The sequence below is a fragment of the Corvus brachyrhynchos genome, unplaced genomic scaffold, assembly GCF_000691975.1.
Source record: "Corvus brachyrhynchos isolate BGI_N302 unplaced genomic scaffold, ASM69197v1 scaffold671, whole genome shotgun sequence".
Taxonomy (NCBI): Eukaryota; Metazoa; Chordata; class Aves; order Passeriformes; family Corvidae; genus Corvus; species Corvus brachyrhynchos.
The window spans coordinates 1,286,390-1,303,573 of NW_008236441.1; the positions used below are offsets into that span (position 1 = coordinate 1,286,390).

At 44.2% G+C, this 17,184-nt stretch overlaps 1 protein-coding gene across 10 annotated transcripts in view; it reads left to right on the plus strand.

The window, feature by feature from the left end:
• IKZF2 (IKAROS family zinc finger 2) overlaps positions 1 to 17,184 on the plus strand; it is a 112,861-nt gene that overhangs the window by 46,431 nt on the left and 49,246 nt on the right. For all 10 annotated transcript variants that reach the window (XM_017747136.1, XM_017747142.1, XM_008643559.2 and 7 more), the window contains one exon: positions 15,379 to 15,645. In XM_017747136.1, coding sequence (XP_017602625.1) covers positions 15,379 to 15,645 — 267 coding nt within the window. The remainder of the gene's footprint in view (positions 1 to 15,378; positions 15,646 to 17,184) is intronic.

A 17,184-nucleotide genomic window follows, 5' to 3' on the forward strand; every position in this document is an offset into this window, starting at 1 on the left:
ATTGTCAGATGAATTGTTTCCAGGCACAGCAGAGGGTGCAGCTTCAGGACCATGGAGGTGTAGTGGCTGCAGAGCTCCTTTGTCCCTGTTGTGCCTGGGCAGCCAGTAAAGGCTTCTGAATTAGCCATCTGTGCTGAAGAACGGGATAGGAGGCTTAGCTGTATCACTCTCCAAAATATTATGTAATTGTCATGGTATAGTTAAGGATGTACAGATGTTTCAAATGTTTGCCTTTTTATTTCTTTAATTTAAAAAAATATTTATTTAAATATTTCAGAATATTCAGAAATTCTTTAATTTAAATGAGTTCAATGCTTTCTTATCTCCTGATGTGAAAGACTGACCTGATACTCGTTTGCATCCTTAGAGCCTTCTGGGAACGAGCTTGTTGTGAAAACCACTAGGTGGAAATGACAAATAATAAATTCATTGAAAAAGGCAGCTTGTAAGCAGGACCAGAATGAAGTTTGAGTCAAGTTAGATGAAAATGTTGGGGGAGAAAAAGCTTCAGCAACACTGAAATGGCTTTTGATGTTTGAAAGTAGAAAACATTTCCATGTTTGTTTCAAAATTACGTATTTCAGCTCACAACGGCCAGCACTTGAAAGGGGGAGGTGACACAACTTCAGAAACGTTTTATTTTCATTTTGCCCAAACAAATGTCTTGAGTCAACTCAAATGATTTTCATAGCAAATGAAACACTTCTGTTTGTTTGACCCATATGATTATTTCTTTGTGTTTGGTAGTCACTGCAAAAACTCTGTTTTCTTTATGTCTCCTACCAGAACTGAAAGTTGGAGACTGGAATATTCCACCTCCGTGTGTGCGGGGTGCAGCTGCCTGAAATAAATCTCCAAGCTTTAAACATCTCAGGCTCTGCCTCATGGTAGATGCTTTATTCTTACCCTAGAGTGAGAATCCCCTGTTGATGGTATCTTTAAGGAAGCTGCTGATCCCAAAGCCCCAGGCCAGAAACCTGGCAACAGAGTAGTAACAAGGCATTGTTATATGAGCAAGTCACTTTCTGCAAAGAGTCTTTAGCATATATGCAGGAATAAAGGTGGTTATGAATGTTCCAGAACTTTAAAGGAAGTCAGTGGACTCACTGTGCACTTGCAAGCAGATAAATGAAGCATGGCACGGGATATATAAAATTATATGTCCCACCTGGGAGCACACACACCGCCTTCCTGAACCCCTCAGATCAGATGTGGCACAGGGGTAGTTGAATCTAACACGGCTGTGACCATAGCCTTCACAACTAGAACTGTGCAGGTACATACACTTGATGAGAATGTGACAAGGGAAAATTGAATGTAAAGTCTGCTAGACAGCCAATAAATTTGCTTTATATCTTTATCTTTTCCTTGCTTGGCAATTATTTCAGCAGGTGCTGAACTACTTTCTGCCTGCTGTAAACGAGGGGAGTCAAACGACCTGTTGTAAATTCTTGATATTTCCTGTACTTATGAGAAGACACAATCATCTGAAGAACTTGTATATTTAGTGTGGATTAAGGTGATTTTTTAAATAATGCTTTTTTTTTTTTAAAGCCCAGGATTGGTCATAACTAGTGTTAGGTTGCTTAGTACTATATAACTGAGATGTGTTCATATTGTCACCGAATAGGTAACAATCTATTTTTTAAATAGTAAGGTAGAGTTGCTGCTCAGGTCCTTCCACATTATTTGTTGTAATTCAGTCGCCAGTTAATGACAGCATATCGCTATTAGGTTATAGTCCTCCTAGGTTATGGTTTTTAGAACCGTAAAGCAAGAGTTGCGGGGTTTCAGGGGTTGATTACAGAGAGGTTTATTGTTCTTTCTTACACTTGAATCTGCTAGGTAAGTTAAAACAGCCAAGTAGGAGACCTGGAATAGCAATGATGTGCAGTTAAACACTGAAAAATCCCTACCTCTTCTACAGAGTAGAGCTATGAAAGTACTGCTTATTGTACATTAGTATTCTGTATTTGTTACCTGCAGAGCTACTACAGGCCGTAGTTTGAGCCGGCTGTACCATTTGTGACTTCATGCTACAGCGTTTTCGCTTGCCTGCACAGTTGACCCGATCCTGTATGTCATCAGGGAGGAGATGTTTAACTTGTGACACTGCTAATCCTTTCCTGAAGGCTTTTCGTTCTTCCTGCACGTTGTCCTTTCATTGCTTTTGTGAGCTAGAACATGCTTGCTCAGCCCACTGATGAATTCATGTAATTACCTATGGATGTACCGAAGTCCTGTTGACTTTAACATTAAAGATCAGTGATTGCTTAAGTATTGCACTGAATCAGGACCCCCTAGGCATTTTCACATGCACAGGCTAACTTGGGAATTGGTGCACCGTATTGTAGTCCTCCACTGCTGGAATGGAGAGCAGGCTGGGGACACTCCTGCATCGCCGGCTGCACACAGGGACAGCTGGGAGCACAGCAGCCAACAGGGTGCTCATCTCTCCTAGGAAGACCTGTGGTCCACACAAGAGGGATACATGGAAACAAATTGTGATGTTAGACAAAGTTCGGAGTGTTTATTTGGTTAATCCAGTTCTAGAAAGTTGGTCTGTGTGCAGTGGGAGTTACACAAAGGCACACGTCCCTGCAAAGAATCTGCGTCCTGGTGCCACTGTGTGTGTAGTGTGTACCTCTGCAGAAACTCCCTTTGCAGGAGCTCTGGGGTCCAGAGTCCTTCCTGGCTCAGCCAAGTTCTCATGCAAGGGTAGGGGTGATTTGTATGTGCCCCTCATAAATGTACTTGTCTCCATGGTTTTATTTTGCTGATATAAATGCAGCTAATGAGTGCATTGTGATAGTGCTGTGTTTTACAAGGAATGTTTTAGTACAGTCAAGCCCGAAGAGTCTGGACTGAGCTTGGTATTTGGAGGCATCAAGCCTTCAGAGAACATGATTGTCCTCAGCTGGAATGACTGGCATTCCTGGGAATCACATCTTAGTTACAAAAAACCTTAGGTCTCCAGTTCATATTTTGTTCCAACCCAGTAGACACATTATATATTCCCTCTAGGGGCTCGTTTGTGATCCTTTCTGATAGAGTTTGCACTCGCAGTAGTGCTTGCCCTTTAACAGGAGGGGAGGTGTTGCTGTTAGAGCAGTTCCAGACTGGGCTTCTGCTGTGGCATTGCTTTCCCAGGCTGGTGATGGAGGAGTGGACCTTTGCTTTCTCCATCCCTTCAGAAGCCATCCGTGCTGCTTTCCTCAGTGCTTTGATATTCTGCCAGCTGAGGGAGGGAAGAGCCATTTATAAATATTTCTGGTAATACAGTAAGTACTCGCACATGTTTTGCTCACTCATTTTCCGTATCCAGAAATCTATCCTACCAGAATCAGTTCACTCTCTTTTATTAGCAGAAATAGATCCACAACAATTAAAATTGATTTAAAAAAAAAAAAAAAAAAGGAAAGAAAAAAAGAGAAGCAGCAGCAAGCACATCATATTGACTGTGTGTATATTCACACTGGCTTCCAATCCATGGATAATTACCCCTCAGAGATTGTGTGCTATGTACAGTATGATGATGGAATTATGCACTTTAAAGCGCTTTAGTGAGCCTCTTAGGATGCCAATTTCTTTCCCCTTTTCTTTCATTTTTTTTTTTTTCCTTCTTTTCATTGCAACGAATAATGATTTTTAAATGTACATGACCTGTCCTCAGAACCAAAGTAAGGCACGTCAGTGATGTTTTGTCTCTGGGTCTGACTTTTCTTGAACTGACACAGTAGAAGTGTACCCATGAGATGAAGCTGCATGGTCAGGGGATCTCTTGGGATTGCTGATCCTCATTAGTTGAGGGGAAAGGCAAGTGGAACTTAAAAGTTACTCATTCGGCTTGGCAGCAGGTACCCAAATTGCAATTCCTGCAAGGAAGGAGAGCTTGAAAGAGGCTGTGGGTACAAATCCATAAGAAAACAGGCTTTGTTACTGTGGCTGATTGTGGATCACCTGACCTGAACACTAAGAACCAGGGCTGGTGGTTTCTCTGACCTCTTTGTCAGAGCCAGTTCAACTGTTTTGATTTGCAGTTTCACACACACTCACAAAATTAAATATTGTCTATACATTTCAGCCTAACTTGTTTTTGGCAAAGTGATAAGCAAGTGAAAAACAGGGCCTCATCGTAGGAAGTGTCAAGCCATCTTAATTTTAGGCAGAAATACCAGCTCCTCCTAGAGGAAAAGAGCCAGTCCATAAATAGCTCCCAACAGATCCTTTACCCAAGCAGACAAAAGGGTGTGACGTGCAGGAGTTGCTGCTAATGCCAAATTTCATCTTTCCACTGGGAATGTGTCACCTGGGTTTGAGTTTGTCTAAGGTGTAACTTGGTGTTCAGGCAGGATTGTTCATTGATACTCAGCGAACAGCTCCCTAGATCCTTGGCAGCTCTTGGGAGACCATCTCCAAAGGCACTGCCAAAGGAGTTGAAAGGGGAGGTACCTACTGAAACACAGCCATGGGGACTGAGGTTGCAGGGCTGCTGGACTCCATGTTCCGGGACTGTGGCTGCATTTACAGATTTTTATCTTTTGTTGACATCTTTAATAAGTGTTTGGTAACAGCAAGTGGTGCTGCATCCTGTTCCACCAGCCAGGACCAGTGAGCTGTTGTGTTAAAGGGAGGGCTCCCCAAACACAACTTACTGCCCAAAAAGAGTCTTTTTAACTGGGACTATAGCAGCTGTGAGGTCCCCACAGCTGCCCCACTCCTGTTCAAGGATGAATGAAGGCAGGCCTGGAAGTGCTCCCAGGAGTAGGTTGGTGTGTACAAGCCAGCCCTCTCCTGCCATCCCACCTTTCTCAGGGCCCTGTGTCCCAGGAGGTGCAGTGTCCCTGCTGTCCCCCTGTGACCCAGGCTGCAGAAGCAAGAACTCGTTCCGCCACCTGTCAGAGCCTGTGTGCAGGAGTGGTTGGACATGTAGCTCCCATGGAGTAGCTGAGTTTATGGAACATGTTTGGGAAAGGCCTGAGGAAGTATCAGATGCTTCAGTGTACGCAGCTGTAATGTCTCTAACTTCCTGGCTCCTCTGGATAATGGTGAATGGTGCTCAAAGCCACTCACAGCACCTTTCTGTGTGGTTGGTGATGGCCTCAGCTCCTCAGCAGCCTGACCTGTTCCAGCTTGGCATTCAGTCCTGCAGTCCCTGCTCTGTCTGGGCACAGCAGTCTATGAGGGATCTGCTCAGGGCTCCTGTGTGCTCTGGTGAAAATGGGGTGGGGGCTTTCTGTGTCAGTGGGCAATAGGAGAAAATGTGCCTATTTGTGTCCGTATTGTTATTGTTTTAATCTAACTTGGGGAGTCATTCCTTACTCGTTAGAGATGTAAATTTTAGGTACCTAATTATGTGTTTTACTTGTCAACTCTCTCCAGTCCCTTTCTTCCATGATCCCACCACCCTCTTCCCTTCTTATTCCCTTAAATATGTGTAGATGATGAATAGCAAATCTTCTCATAGAATTCTTCAGGAATATTTAGTGTAGGGTTTTGCTTTTGTTTGCTTTTCTGGTGACTTGGAGATGGCATGGTGAGAAAAGAAACATGTGAGCTAAACCTGTTGGTTTGAACATTGTGTCAGAAAATATCCATAAATTGCAAGTTACTACACAGATGTATAGATTTAATGAGACTGTGTAATGCCATTTATTTATGCTAAAGAATCTGACACATACGGTACTGAAAAAAGTTAATACTCTAAGAGTTATTTTATATTTTTCCATTGCCATCTGTCACTGCCTACATAATAATGATACAGGTGAAAGCCTAGCACTGCTTTAAAAAAAAATCAGAATGAATAGTCATTTAAATGTCTTGCTGCTTTAATAGCTGGTGTGTTTTAAGTTGTGGGAAGGAGGCAACAGAGATACCCTCCCCCCATCTTTAGTATATTAAAATTTGGGTTTAAACAGATTTGGATTCTTGAAGTGACTTATGAAAATTGAAAATGATTATAAACTCTACTGTCCTTTAAATTTGGGAAAGCTGAGGGACTAAACCAGATGCTGCCGTTCTTATAACATACCATAAGTGGGTCTTGGAGTAGCCCTTTCATGGTCATCTTCAGATGTGGGTGAATTTTTGTGCTCTAAGTTCTGCCTTAATGGGCTGAACTCAGTACTGCTGGGGTCTCTGAACTGTGAGTAGGTATTTCCAGGTTCCTAAATCCTTGTCCTCATTTGCCATCTCAAATAATTAAAAAAAAAAATAAACCAAGGAAGGACATACAATTTTTTTTTTTAGCTGCCTCAGGTAAAAATACATGTCTCAAAGCAGCACCATGCTGGCAGAAGTCAGCATTTACAAAGATACTGGCTTTTAAGAGTTCTCCTTCAACATTGTGTAGTCACATTGTGGTTAGGCAAAGCTGCTTTCCCTTTTATTTCTTTTAGTCACGCAAGAGTCCAGCCTGGCAGTGACTGTGAGGTACACGGGGAGAAGTCCCTGCGCTCGGGCGTTTGCAGTGATCCAGGGCTGCACATGGACCTGGGGACCTGCCCGTTGCTTTGCAGCAGCCACCTGCCTCCCAGGGTGCAGACAAGGCTTTGGCTCAAACAAATAAATGAAACAGGTTTTGTTGTTCATCTCCTTTTTACAATATAGTGACAAAGACAGAAAATATTTTTGTGGCAGGTGCTTATCCACAATTTTCTATGGGTTGATGAGTTGGGGAGGTGCCTTATTTAGAGGAGGAGGACATGGCTAGGTCAGGTTGCATTAAGATGATTTAGAGTTTATATAATGAGAAATAGATAAAACTTTTCCTGAAAGCTGTGAATGATGTGTAACTTGGTAATGAAAACCTTTCGCTGATGTAAGATAATGTCTTTAATGGTAAAAATGCCAGAAAATGAAGCAAAATCCAAACCCAGAGAAGTGATTCCATTGGCTTCAAACAATTTCTGCAGGTGTATTTTCAAATATAGTGCAGATGCCTAAAGGAAAGTTCCTTATAAATGAAATAATTATTACTGTTATAATTACTACCCTTTGCATATGCTGGAAAGCATTTTAGGAAGTCCTGCACTTTTTAAGAAGCAGAGATGACAATGAGTGAGCAATAAGGTTTTGGTCTCTTCAAATGTATGTTATCAATCACTTTATTTTTGTTTATAAGGGATGATCCATATATAGCTGTAGTTTGTCAGCATTCTCCATTACAAACTTCTAGTTTTGGTACCATATAGAGCTCTCAGCAGCCTCTTAGGAAATCCACTTGGGGTGAATGTTGTGTCACTTCTCAATGAGTCTATGTTTCTTCTGCTCCCTTATTAGAATCTGAACCGGGCTTAAAAATAAAGAAGTGTTCATGGTTTAATGTTTTGAGAGACAGAGTGTTTCACTACAGGACTGAGCCTTTATTTTTCCTCCTCTCTCTGCTTTTCCATGTGCATCAGAAATAGCTCTACTGAAGTAAAAAAGAGCTGTGGTAGGAGAGGAGGCTGACAGCATTTAATGTACATGTTAGAGACAGTAAGAGACTCGCTTTAGGTCGGCAAGGGAAAGGCCGTGGGAGACCACCCACAGCACTGAACCTGCCTCTTGCACTGCACAGCGACTGTGACGTGAACTTCACAATGGAAAGGGCCCTGGAGAACACCTGCTGAGCACCACCACCCCAGCATCACCTGCCCCTTGGAAACAAGCAGGAAATCATTCACGCGAAGGCAGAGAGTCCCAGTGGCTGCGGCGTGCGGGAGGAGAGAGCGGGGGAGCACAAGGGCTGGGCAGGTCTTGTGTAAAGTCAGAGTTTGCCAGATGACATTTGTCCAGAAAACTGTGTCTCGTGCAACAGCAAAAGGAGAGGAAAAAGAAAAATCCTGCTGCCTCTCACCCTCTCAAAACAGCAAAAAAAACCAAGTAGCAAAACAAATAAAGATAGATCCACCAATTGCTCCTAGTTTGACCTTAGGGAAAAATCCATGAGTCCAGGACTATCATCTGAGTTAGCTTGAGCATCTGTAGAGGGGACAGCGACTAGGAGCAGAGACCTGCTGTGTTCCCTCATCTTGCATAGGGGTCAGGTTTGGCCCTGCAAAAGGGTAGGGGGAATGGGAAAGGGAAACTCCTCCTTGCACCTATTGGGAATTGGTATTATGTTAAGCACAGTATTTGTTGCACCATAATTACTTTGTAAGTACAGGCAAAAAGGGAGGGGGAGGCTGGGTCATCAGGAGTACTTTTCCTACCCTGGGATATGAATACATGACTCTCGCTTGTGTAAGTGCCACTTGCGTAGATGCATTTGTGGGTGAAATTTGGCCTGAGGTCTTTCTGGAGAGGAATCTTGCGACACTGAGCAATCATATATATTCAATTAGGAGTTCATACTCTTGCCAGATGGAAGTATGCAGCATGGGTGACTTGTGGAGAGCAAACAGTCATGCCTGAAGGCTGGGCATCTGGGGCAGATTCTGGTCTAGATACCGCCATCCTTACTTACACCAAGGCACCCCTTACTCAATGTCCCAGCTTGCAGGAATTTCACTGAATGTGACCTTGTGGGACACTGGAAGGATTGCTGGCTCAAAACATTTCTGGCATGCATGTCATTGAAACCATCAAAATTGGGCCCCATGATAGAAATGAGATCTCAGCTCTTATTGGTGCTCTTGCTGGGGTGCTGTTTGCTTAAATCAGAGCCCTTCCAACTTGTAGCTGTGGTCTTTTCAGCTTCATATTTGCGTGAGCTTGTATGGCCATTTGAGCATGAAAGTTGTTTCACAGGTTTCAGTGCTGCAGTCTTCATTCCTTGTGTCTGGACCTGGAGAGCTGGGTTGGGAGAAGCTACCTGGTGATTTGGAACCATTGCTGCTGAAAGCGTGCAGTGACATCTGGGGTGCTGCTGTTTGTTGTGATGTTGTGATGTTGTGATGGCACAGTACGCCTGGTCAGGGGCATGATCCAGCTTAAAAGGGTTGATTTTTCTTAGGAAGATCAGTTTTCAACCAGATTGGTGTAGCACCCAGTTTCATGAGCAGTGGTGCCAGTATAAAAGATGGAAGGGGTGGGGATTGAGGGAGGATGGTAACCACAGTTTGTGTCAGCTAAAACCTGACTGAAGCTTGGCTTAGCTATGCAACAGCATCCTAATTTAAACTAAACTTGGGTGTAACAGACCTGTTAGTCTACACTTACTGCATACACCACCTCCAGAAGATATGAAATAAGTCTTCTGTTGCATTTAGTGAGAGTTTAAATTGACTTCAGAGGTAGCAGGCTTAAACTGAGATTCTTCAATGTGAAAACTAAAAATTTCTAAGGATCCCTAAATAAGCCGATCAGTTCTCACTGAATTTCTGGCGCATTAACCACCTCCTTGTGGGCTTGAAGAATCCCGTTTGTGGCATGCAGAAGAGGACTCGGCATAAAGTTTCTAAAACGTTCTTTTCTCCTTTTTATTAGTTGTGAACTATTTGGTTTGATTTAACTGTTCTGAATGGACAGAACCCTGTGGAGGTCACTCATGACAAGATGGTATCACCATCTAAGATTCTCCCTGTCTCGGTGGCCAAAAGCTAAATCTTTGGAGCTTGCAATAAACAAACTTGACACCCAGCATTGAGAACGTCCTTGATAGGACGTTTTGGTACTTGAGTTGAGAAAAGAGGTGAGTAATTTCCCTCTTTTGCAGGTGACATTTACCCTCATTTGTTCCATCCAGATTCAGCTTTGCTTCTCTCTAAGCCTCCAGAAAGCTTCCATCTACTGTGAAAGCAAAACTGCCTCCCTTGAAATACGCCTTTCTAACCCTCAATTGAAACATCTTCCATTTCAGTGTTGGTAGGACAGTGTTGCCCCCAGGTGCCATTGAAGAGACATCTTCCTTTATCCTGAGCAGCAGATGCGCTCTGGAGACCTCACTGCGTATTCCTCAGCATCACAGCTTTGGAGTGATACCTGCTCCTCAGAAGAAGGGGTGACCCGTTCGTTTCTCAGAAACTAGACAGTATTTGCTAAAGCTATTTGCTTTTTAATGTCAACCTGTTAGCTAAGTACTTTGTGGCTATGAGGTGACAACAGAGCCGATTCCATGGCCGGTTCTGCCGCTGCTTGGCTGGTGTTCTCACCCCTTGTGTGTTTGCCTTTTTAAAAAGGGAGGCTTTGCTGGTGCTCCCTTGTTTACACATTTAATAGCTCACAATTAAGCTGAAATGAACTTGAAAAGTGTCATTAACTAAGACCCAAATTCTACCTGCAACAAGAAACTCAAAGATTAAGTTTTCTTTCACCCAAGACTATTTTGTACTATTTTGGGAGGAAAGTATGTTTGAACATGCATTAAAGTCTCACTACACTTCTGGAGTGATGTAAACACCCTCTTGAAGGACCCATTTTGCTACCCGAGTGCTCTCAGACTGAACAAGAGCCAGCGATCATTGTTTCCAACTTCTGGCATTCCTTACCTTGAACTTTCGAAATCCATCAAGACAGAAGAGTTCTCCCCCTACTCCTTTAATTTTCATCTTACAAAACACTCATAGGTTTGCCATTCCAGTTCTTAAAATTAACTGTATTACACTCACCCTTGCTCTGAGTGCTTTTGTCAGTGTAGAAACAGGGAGTTTAATAATATAGGGACATACCACCTCCGGGGCTTGTGATGTGTAAGAATTGGGTTCAAAACCTGTTAGAAACTGGGTTATTTTCTATTTGTCTGTAGCTGCCAATTAGCAATGTCATTAATCCACTGCCTAGAAGAAGTGCATGATTAAAATAGATGGTGCCACTGACCACTGACAGGATGATATGCACAAGGCTGTGCTGTAGCTGCCTGTCATTGTGCTGCTGTAGTTAGGGCTCAGCCTCATTTTCCAGAGGGAGGTAACAATTTCGTAATATCTTTGCATCCGGGTGTAAAGACAGACTCATCATCTGGGCTTTGAATGATGCTTTTTGTTGTGTTCTGGACAGGGAACATGGAGCAGACCCTGGGATTGATGTTGCCCTACCTGGCACCCACTCTCAGGCCATTTTGGTTAGAGAATGCATTGTGTCTGTGAACGTCCTTCGCTCTGTTCGCCCACAGAGCCATCCAAGGCTCCTCGGGGGCGGCAGGTTTGCATTTTGCCTCCTCAAGGATGAGCATCTGAGGCTGGGCCAAAGTTTTGTTTCCTGCTGGTGAGAGAAGGACGATGGGGGAAGAGGCGTGGGAGGCCTTGAGGGGTCTGGCTTGACTTGCTGCTGCTCCGGGGGCAGCAGGAAGGGGCTGGTGGTGCGTGGCTGCTGCCAGGAAAGGCCGGCCTCCAGCTGGAGACCACAAACCCTCGGTGACAGTGGCCAGCCTGGCTTTCCAAGGCCACAGATAAAATAAGCATTGACCTAGGACAGCAGACAGTGGAGGAGACAGAGGGGCACAGTCCTTCTGCTTTCTCCCTGGTGTGTTGAACAGGAGGAATTTTGTTCCTTAGTGGAAATTGCACTCTTGTTTGCTTGCTTAAGAAAAAGATGTCCAGTGCTTTAATTTACACTCCACCTGGGGATCAAACCTCTCAGCAAGACCAGAAGGGTTTTTTCCCCCCAGATCTCACTTTTGAGGGAAAAACTTCTGTGACAGAGGATGAAATACCAGGAATAGTTTTTTTAGGTGGACCTTCCAGCCTCTGGTTTGTAGCCACACTAATTTGTGGGTGAAGGGAATATTTTTGTACTGAAAAGTTCCCAAGAAACCGTTAACCAGGGAATTGGAGTTTAATTGGCACTTACGAGACATTAACAATAATTGTATTCAACTTGGCCTCTCAGGATAAAGTTTGATTCAGGATGAGCTGGTTGGTGCGCTGAGCAAAAAGCAAAAAAACCCTCACCAAACCCAAAAAAATAAAAATGAAAAAGAAAGCAACATTAATGTATGGAGTTGCAAATATGTGCCATTAGCTTTGTATTCACAGGTAGAAGCTTTTGTGGTCCTTGTCTTTTGTTTTTCCCCACAAGATATTCTGCTGGACTGGAAAAAGTAGAAGGAACGTGTATTAACTGGAGGGAAATTATTTTACTTCAAGTTCATGCTTTTGCAGTGAGCTGGATTACAATTTTATCCCTGTTCTCTCTTTTGCTGTCTTTTTTTGTTTAGGAATGTCCCAAAAACTTTAAAAAAAACCTCAACAAAATCCATTTATTTGTTTATGCTTTTACCAATCACATGAACAAGAAAGGCAGGGGAACGCAGGGTGAAATTTGATGTGGAGCCTTGTGTATGATGCAGGATAGCCATCAACATCCCTTGAACATTTCTTTTGCTTTTGAAGCAGAGTTCATTGTGCTTCCTGAGTGCTGTAGGTGAAAACAAAGACAGTGCCACTGCTAAATGATTGCAGCTTCCGAGGCTGGCTGAGAACAGAGAAAACAAACTGTATGCAATTTAAGCGCCTGTTTGTATGCAAGCTACCACACAGCCTAATATATACACCCGTATGATGTAAGGCAGTGGAGATGACCTGATTAGCAAAGCCCTCACAACAAGCAGAGGAGATCCCTGCTCCCCTCCTTGGAGACCTGCGGTTGGTCCCAGCTGGAGGAAACCTTTCTGCAGCTACCAGAGGGTTTCTGAAAATGGCAGTGGCAGTGCTACGTGTGTATGAGGGTGAGGGAAGGAGAAAGAGTAAACAGCCTGCACAGCTCTATAGAATAGCTGGGATTTTTTTGAAGGATGCAGCATGAATTCCTTGGGCTTTGTGAGCTCTGTGTGTCGGGGTTGCAGAGCGCTCTGTGTGTGTGGGGAGGCTGTGCTTCAGCAAATGGCTCATGTCGTTTGGTTGTGCTGCTTATCCTGTTGGATGAAAACATCATTCAGCAGAAAGAAGTGCTAGGGGAAGGAAGATAAAGTAAGTGGTCTTCCCGTTTGTAAGCTCTCACAGCCTTGTTCTCCTGTGTGCTGAGCAGGCAGAGCTCCACAGCTGTGAATGGGAAGTTGTGGTGCTCAGCACTAATTGCACTCAAGTGTTTATTATTCCAAATCAGAGAAACAGACAAAAATTTATATATGTGAGAAGACGCATAAGACCCAAGACTTTCTCTCTTGTGAGTACCTGTAAATATGCACAATTGGGATGTGGCTTTTGGATATTTTGTGCAGTACTGTGCCAGGACAGCACGCAGGCTTGTGGCAGCAACCTGGGGTTTTAGGTGAGGAGCACAGGGCAGTATTTCTGGCTCTGCTGTAGCTAGTTGTGTGGCCGAGTGTATTAAATCGTGCTCCTAAAGCCAGCAAACCATTTCTTCGGGCTTCATTCTCAGACTTGCTGAATACCCCAAAAGGCTGCTATTATTACAGGGAACTGCCATTCCTTAACTCTGAAAGTGGGCTGTCCGTAAATCACCAGTGTGTGCTTTCCATGGGGAGGTGGATCTGGGACCTCAGCTCTCTCTCTGTCAGCCCATGGAGCTGCCAGAGCTCCTGCTCTTCCTCCTTTCTGCTCAGCCCCACCACAAGGGTAGATCCTCCTGGTCAGAAGGCTGTTGGCTGTGCCACTTGGGCTCGGCACCAGGGCAGGATGGCTTCCCATGGCTTCTCTTGCTGCTATGGTGGGGCCAGTCCCCTCCTGCTCCCCGTGCAAACTGCCTTCTCTTGACCTGTTTCCACTCCAGGGCACTACCTGGGGCCATGTCCTGGTTGACCTCTCAGTCTGGGCTGTTTTTTACTCTTTCAAGAACAGTAAGTGCATCTCTGTGGCAACAAAAATATTAATTCCCTACTATAAGTGATGCACTCAAATATTTTGTAGTTACAGACCATTTGGATGGCAGTGCCTGTGCTGATACCAGTCTGCTGTGATCTGATCCAGCAGTGTCCTTGCTCTGGATGGGCTTTGCCGTAATAGTACTTTCTTTTCATTCCTTAGCTCCCATTAATGCATTGATGACTAGTGAAATATGTTTCAACGGTTTTTTGATTAAAAAGAAACATCTTACCATTGCTTGGTCTCTGGTGCCTTTACCCTGTTCATTATGCTTTCCTCGGGAGTAACAGCAGTGATTTAGAGTTGCAACGTCAAACATCAGTCTCTGAACCCTGTGTTTTCTGGGAAGAGGAAGAAAGGAGGATGAAGGAAGAAGTCTAAATAGTAGGGTTTTCTCTGCTGACATTTCCAGGCCAGCTGTTTGAAACTCTTAGTGATGCCTCACAATGTTTACTTATAACTCTGTCATTGGGTTCCTGGGTGGGCACCCCTTGGCAGTTGCCAATGAGCACATCTGGCCAGAGTTAGGTGACATTGGGCAGGCCCAGGGCACAGATTTGTGCTCCAGAGCCGCTGCTGTCACTGGCACTCGTGCCAATGGCCTTAGTACAGAGGTCAAAGACTGCTTAGATATGGAGGCTGAATCACCTCCTTGTTAAACCCCTCAGCAGGATCAAGGCTTAGGGAAGCAGACACGTGGGCTTGCCTTCTGGCTGACACTGTGGATGGAGGCTGTGATTCTGGGACAGGCCTTTCGGCAGGTTGGACCAGTTCTTGAGGCATCAAAATGGGGGCATCTGGTCATTAAAACACCCCTGCACTGACACCCCTTTGTGGAAAAGCCTGGTACATTTGTTTCCTTTAAAGGCTTGCTGATCCCACAAGCTCTCGATGGTTAGAGGAGGTTTATTCTGTCACCTGAGGATCACAGAAATCAGCAGTGAGCCTGTCAGTCTCACCAGGCAAATGTGAAAGGTCTTCAACTGCACGTATTTCACTTGCAAATATAAATAATCCAGCAGTGTAGATCTCACTGCAGCCCTGTTTGCCTTGGCAGTGTCCCATTGACATGAATCAGAAGGTGGGAGCAAAAAAGCACTGGAGGCTCATCCAGAGACTGGTCTCCCCTCCATCGGGGAACCTGTCCGTGCAGGCAGGGTGATTTGGAGATTACTGGCACAGCCCACAAGCCTGGCTTCACTAGATCTTCGCATTTGGAACAATCCTGCTTTGTTTCCTTGTGCTGTGCCTTTGGGAACCCTGCCTCTCGGGGCACTGGGCAGGAGAGGCCTGGAAGGAGCAACTCTGGCTTTGTCCTTTGCTCCTGTGGCTTTGGCTCCTTGAGAAGAACGTAACTCTCGTGGTTCAAGCTGAGAAGCAGGAGGTCAGTTCTTAATCCTGCTGCATCTCTGCAACTTTTGGCAGTTGTCTGGATCATGCTGTACCTGAGTTCTTAAGCTTTAAAATAGGGATAGAAATTAGGAATTGAAAAAAAACCTCAAACCAAGGGCTTAAAGGAATAAGCGGTTGTAACTTGTGATGCCATCACCACCATGAGGCTCTCATGATGGTTTGAGCTTCAAGGCTGTGATGTAATGTTGATAACAGTAAAAAGTTTATCATGTTGTTAGTTGGGAACTTAGAAAATACATGGGTTTAATTTTAATTTTTTAATTTTTTTTTTTAATTTCAGCAAATTCAGTAAAGCTAGAAATGCAAAGTGATGAGGAATTTGACAGGAAGCCCCTGATTCATGAAGATATTATCAGAGCTCACGATGAAGGAAGCAGCCTGGAAGAGCCCTTCATTGGGAGTAACGAGATGGTGGATAACAGAAAGATCCAGGAGCTATCAAGCGAGGGAGGAATCCGGCTTCCGAATGGTAAACTGAAATGTGACGTCTGTGGCATGGTTTGCATTGGGCCCAATGTGCTAATGGTACATAAAAGGAGCCACACTGGTAAGCAGCTGAAAGAAAATCTGTGGCAATGTTGATGTTACCTGACAACTCTTCTCTCTTCCCTTTTCATTCTTGGGGTAGCAGGAGGCTGGGGAGGGGAAAAATGGGCTTTGTTGGTTTTTGTTTCTGTTCCTGCTTTCCCCATTCTGGTGATGCTCTCTTGCTGGCAAGCATAGTGCTTCCTTTACTTTGATTTCCAGCCTTTTGTTCTTAAAAACAGCACAAAAGTCTGGAAATAGCTTTTCTTACTCTTCTTGACTGAAGCAAGATGGTGGGAGTCATTCTCTGGCATGGGGGGGGCAGGGTGGGTGGGTCGTGTTGTTCGTGTGTGTGCATGTGCAAAGCTTTTGAACCTTTAAGGGGAGTCTTAGATGTTCTTCCATTGGAGGTGCTCACAGGTGGACAAGACCAGCAGCTTCCTGGGGATCTCACACTTCTTTTGGAAGTGGCTGGGCCTGGGATGAGCAAACCCTGCAGGGGACACTCATTACCCAGCGATCCTGATGCCAGGGTGGGCTTGCTGCTCACTGTGTGACAGCTCCCTCAGGGAAACCTCAGCTGAACCACCCACCTGGCTTCCCCACACCATCTCAATACCATTCTGGAGGTAGCTTTCAGTGCTTGGTCCCTCCCAGAAATTGTATTTTTACTACCATTTGGAGTCCCAAACAGCTTATCAGTCTTGTGGGTTTGAGAATTTAAGAGGCAGAGGGAACCTCTGCAATATGCTGATTGGGTGGGTCTTTGTGGATTGAAAAATGAGGCCTTGAGCTTAAACCAGAGTAATTTCAGGGGATTTATGGCTAATATGGTAAAATGGTGTGCCCAGGAAGCTGATACTCCCTCCCCTGTGCTGCCCGCTCCTCAGGTGGGAGCAATAGTCACCTCCAACAGAAGTACAGGTGGTGGCAGAAGATGATGCTCTCTTGTCTTGCAGCGGTCTACCTTTGATTCAAAAAAGCACTTAAGCTTGTGCTTAACTTTTATGAGATTTAAGCACACGTAAGTCACCTGAAGGGCTTCAATATAAGCTTAACTTCAGATACACACTTAAATCTTACAAAGGTTAAGCACAGGTTTTTGTGGTGGAGCTTCAGCGGGTGTTTGTTCTTCATATTATTTGGACAAAGTGAAAGATATTTTGCTTTTTATCTTTGCTATTATTTAATGGGGTGAGAGACTCACACTGACTGAGATCTGTGAAGATATAAAAAGAAAAGTGGAGTTTTAGAGTAGAGTAAGAAAGACTGTGTAATCCCTTTGTAAACCTGGTAGTTTGCAGTCAGGTAGTGTGCTCTTGATGGGCAAGAGATCAATAGAATTTCTGTACAGAGGAATAATAAATATATATTGCATAGTTAATCTCCTGTATGTAAGTTGTATTGGTAATAACTTGACCTAAGTGTGTAATGCAAAGCATGGCAGTATCGTTTATGATGCACTCATGATTTTAGACAGGAATTATGAGAGGGCAAGAGCATTAGCTAGAGAATCAAAATCTTGATTAGCAATTTGACGTGCTATAACTAGAAGAGGGAA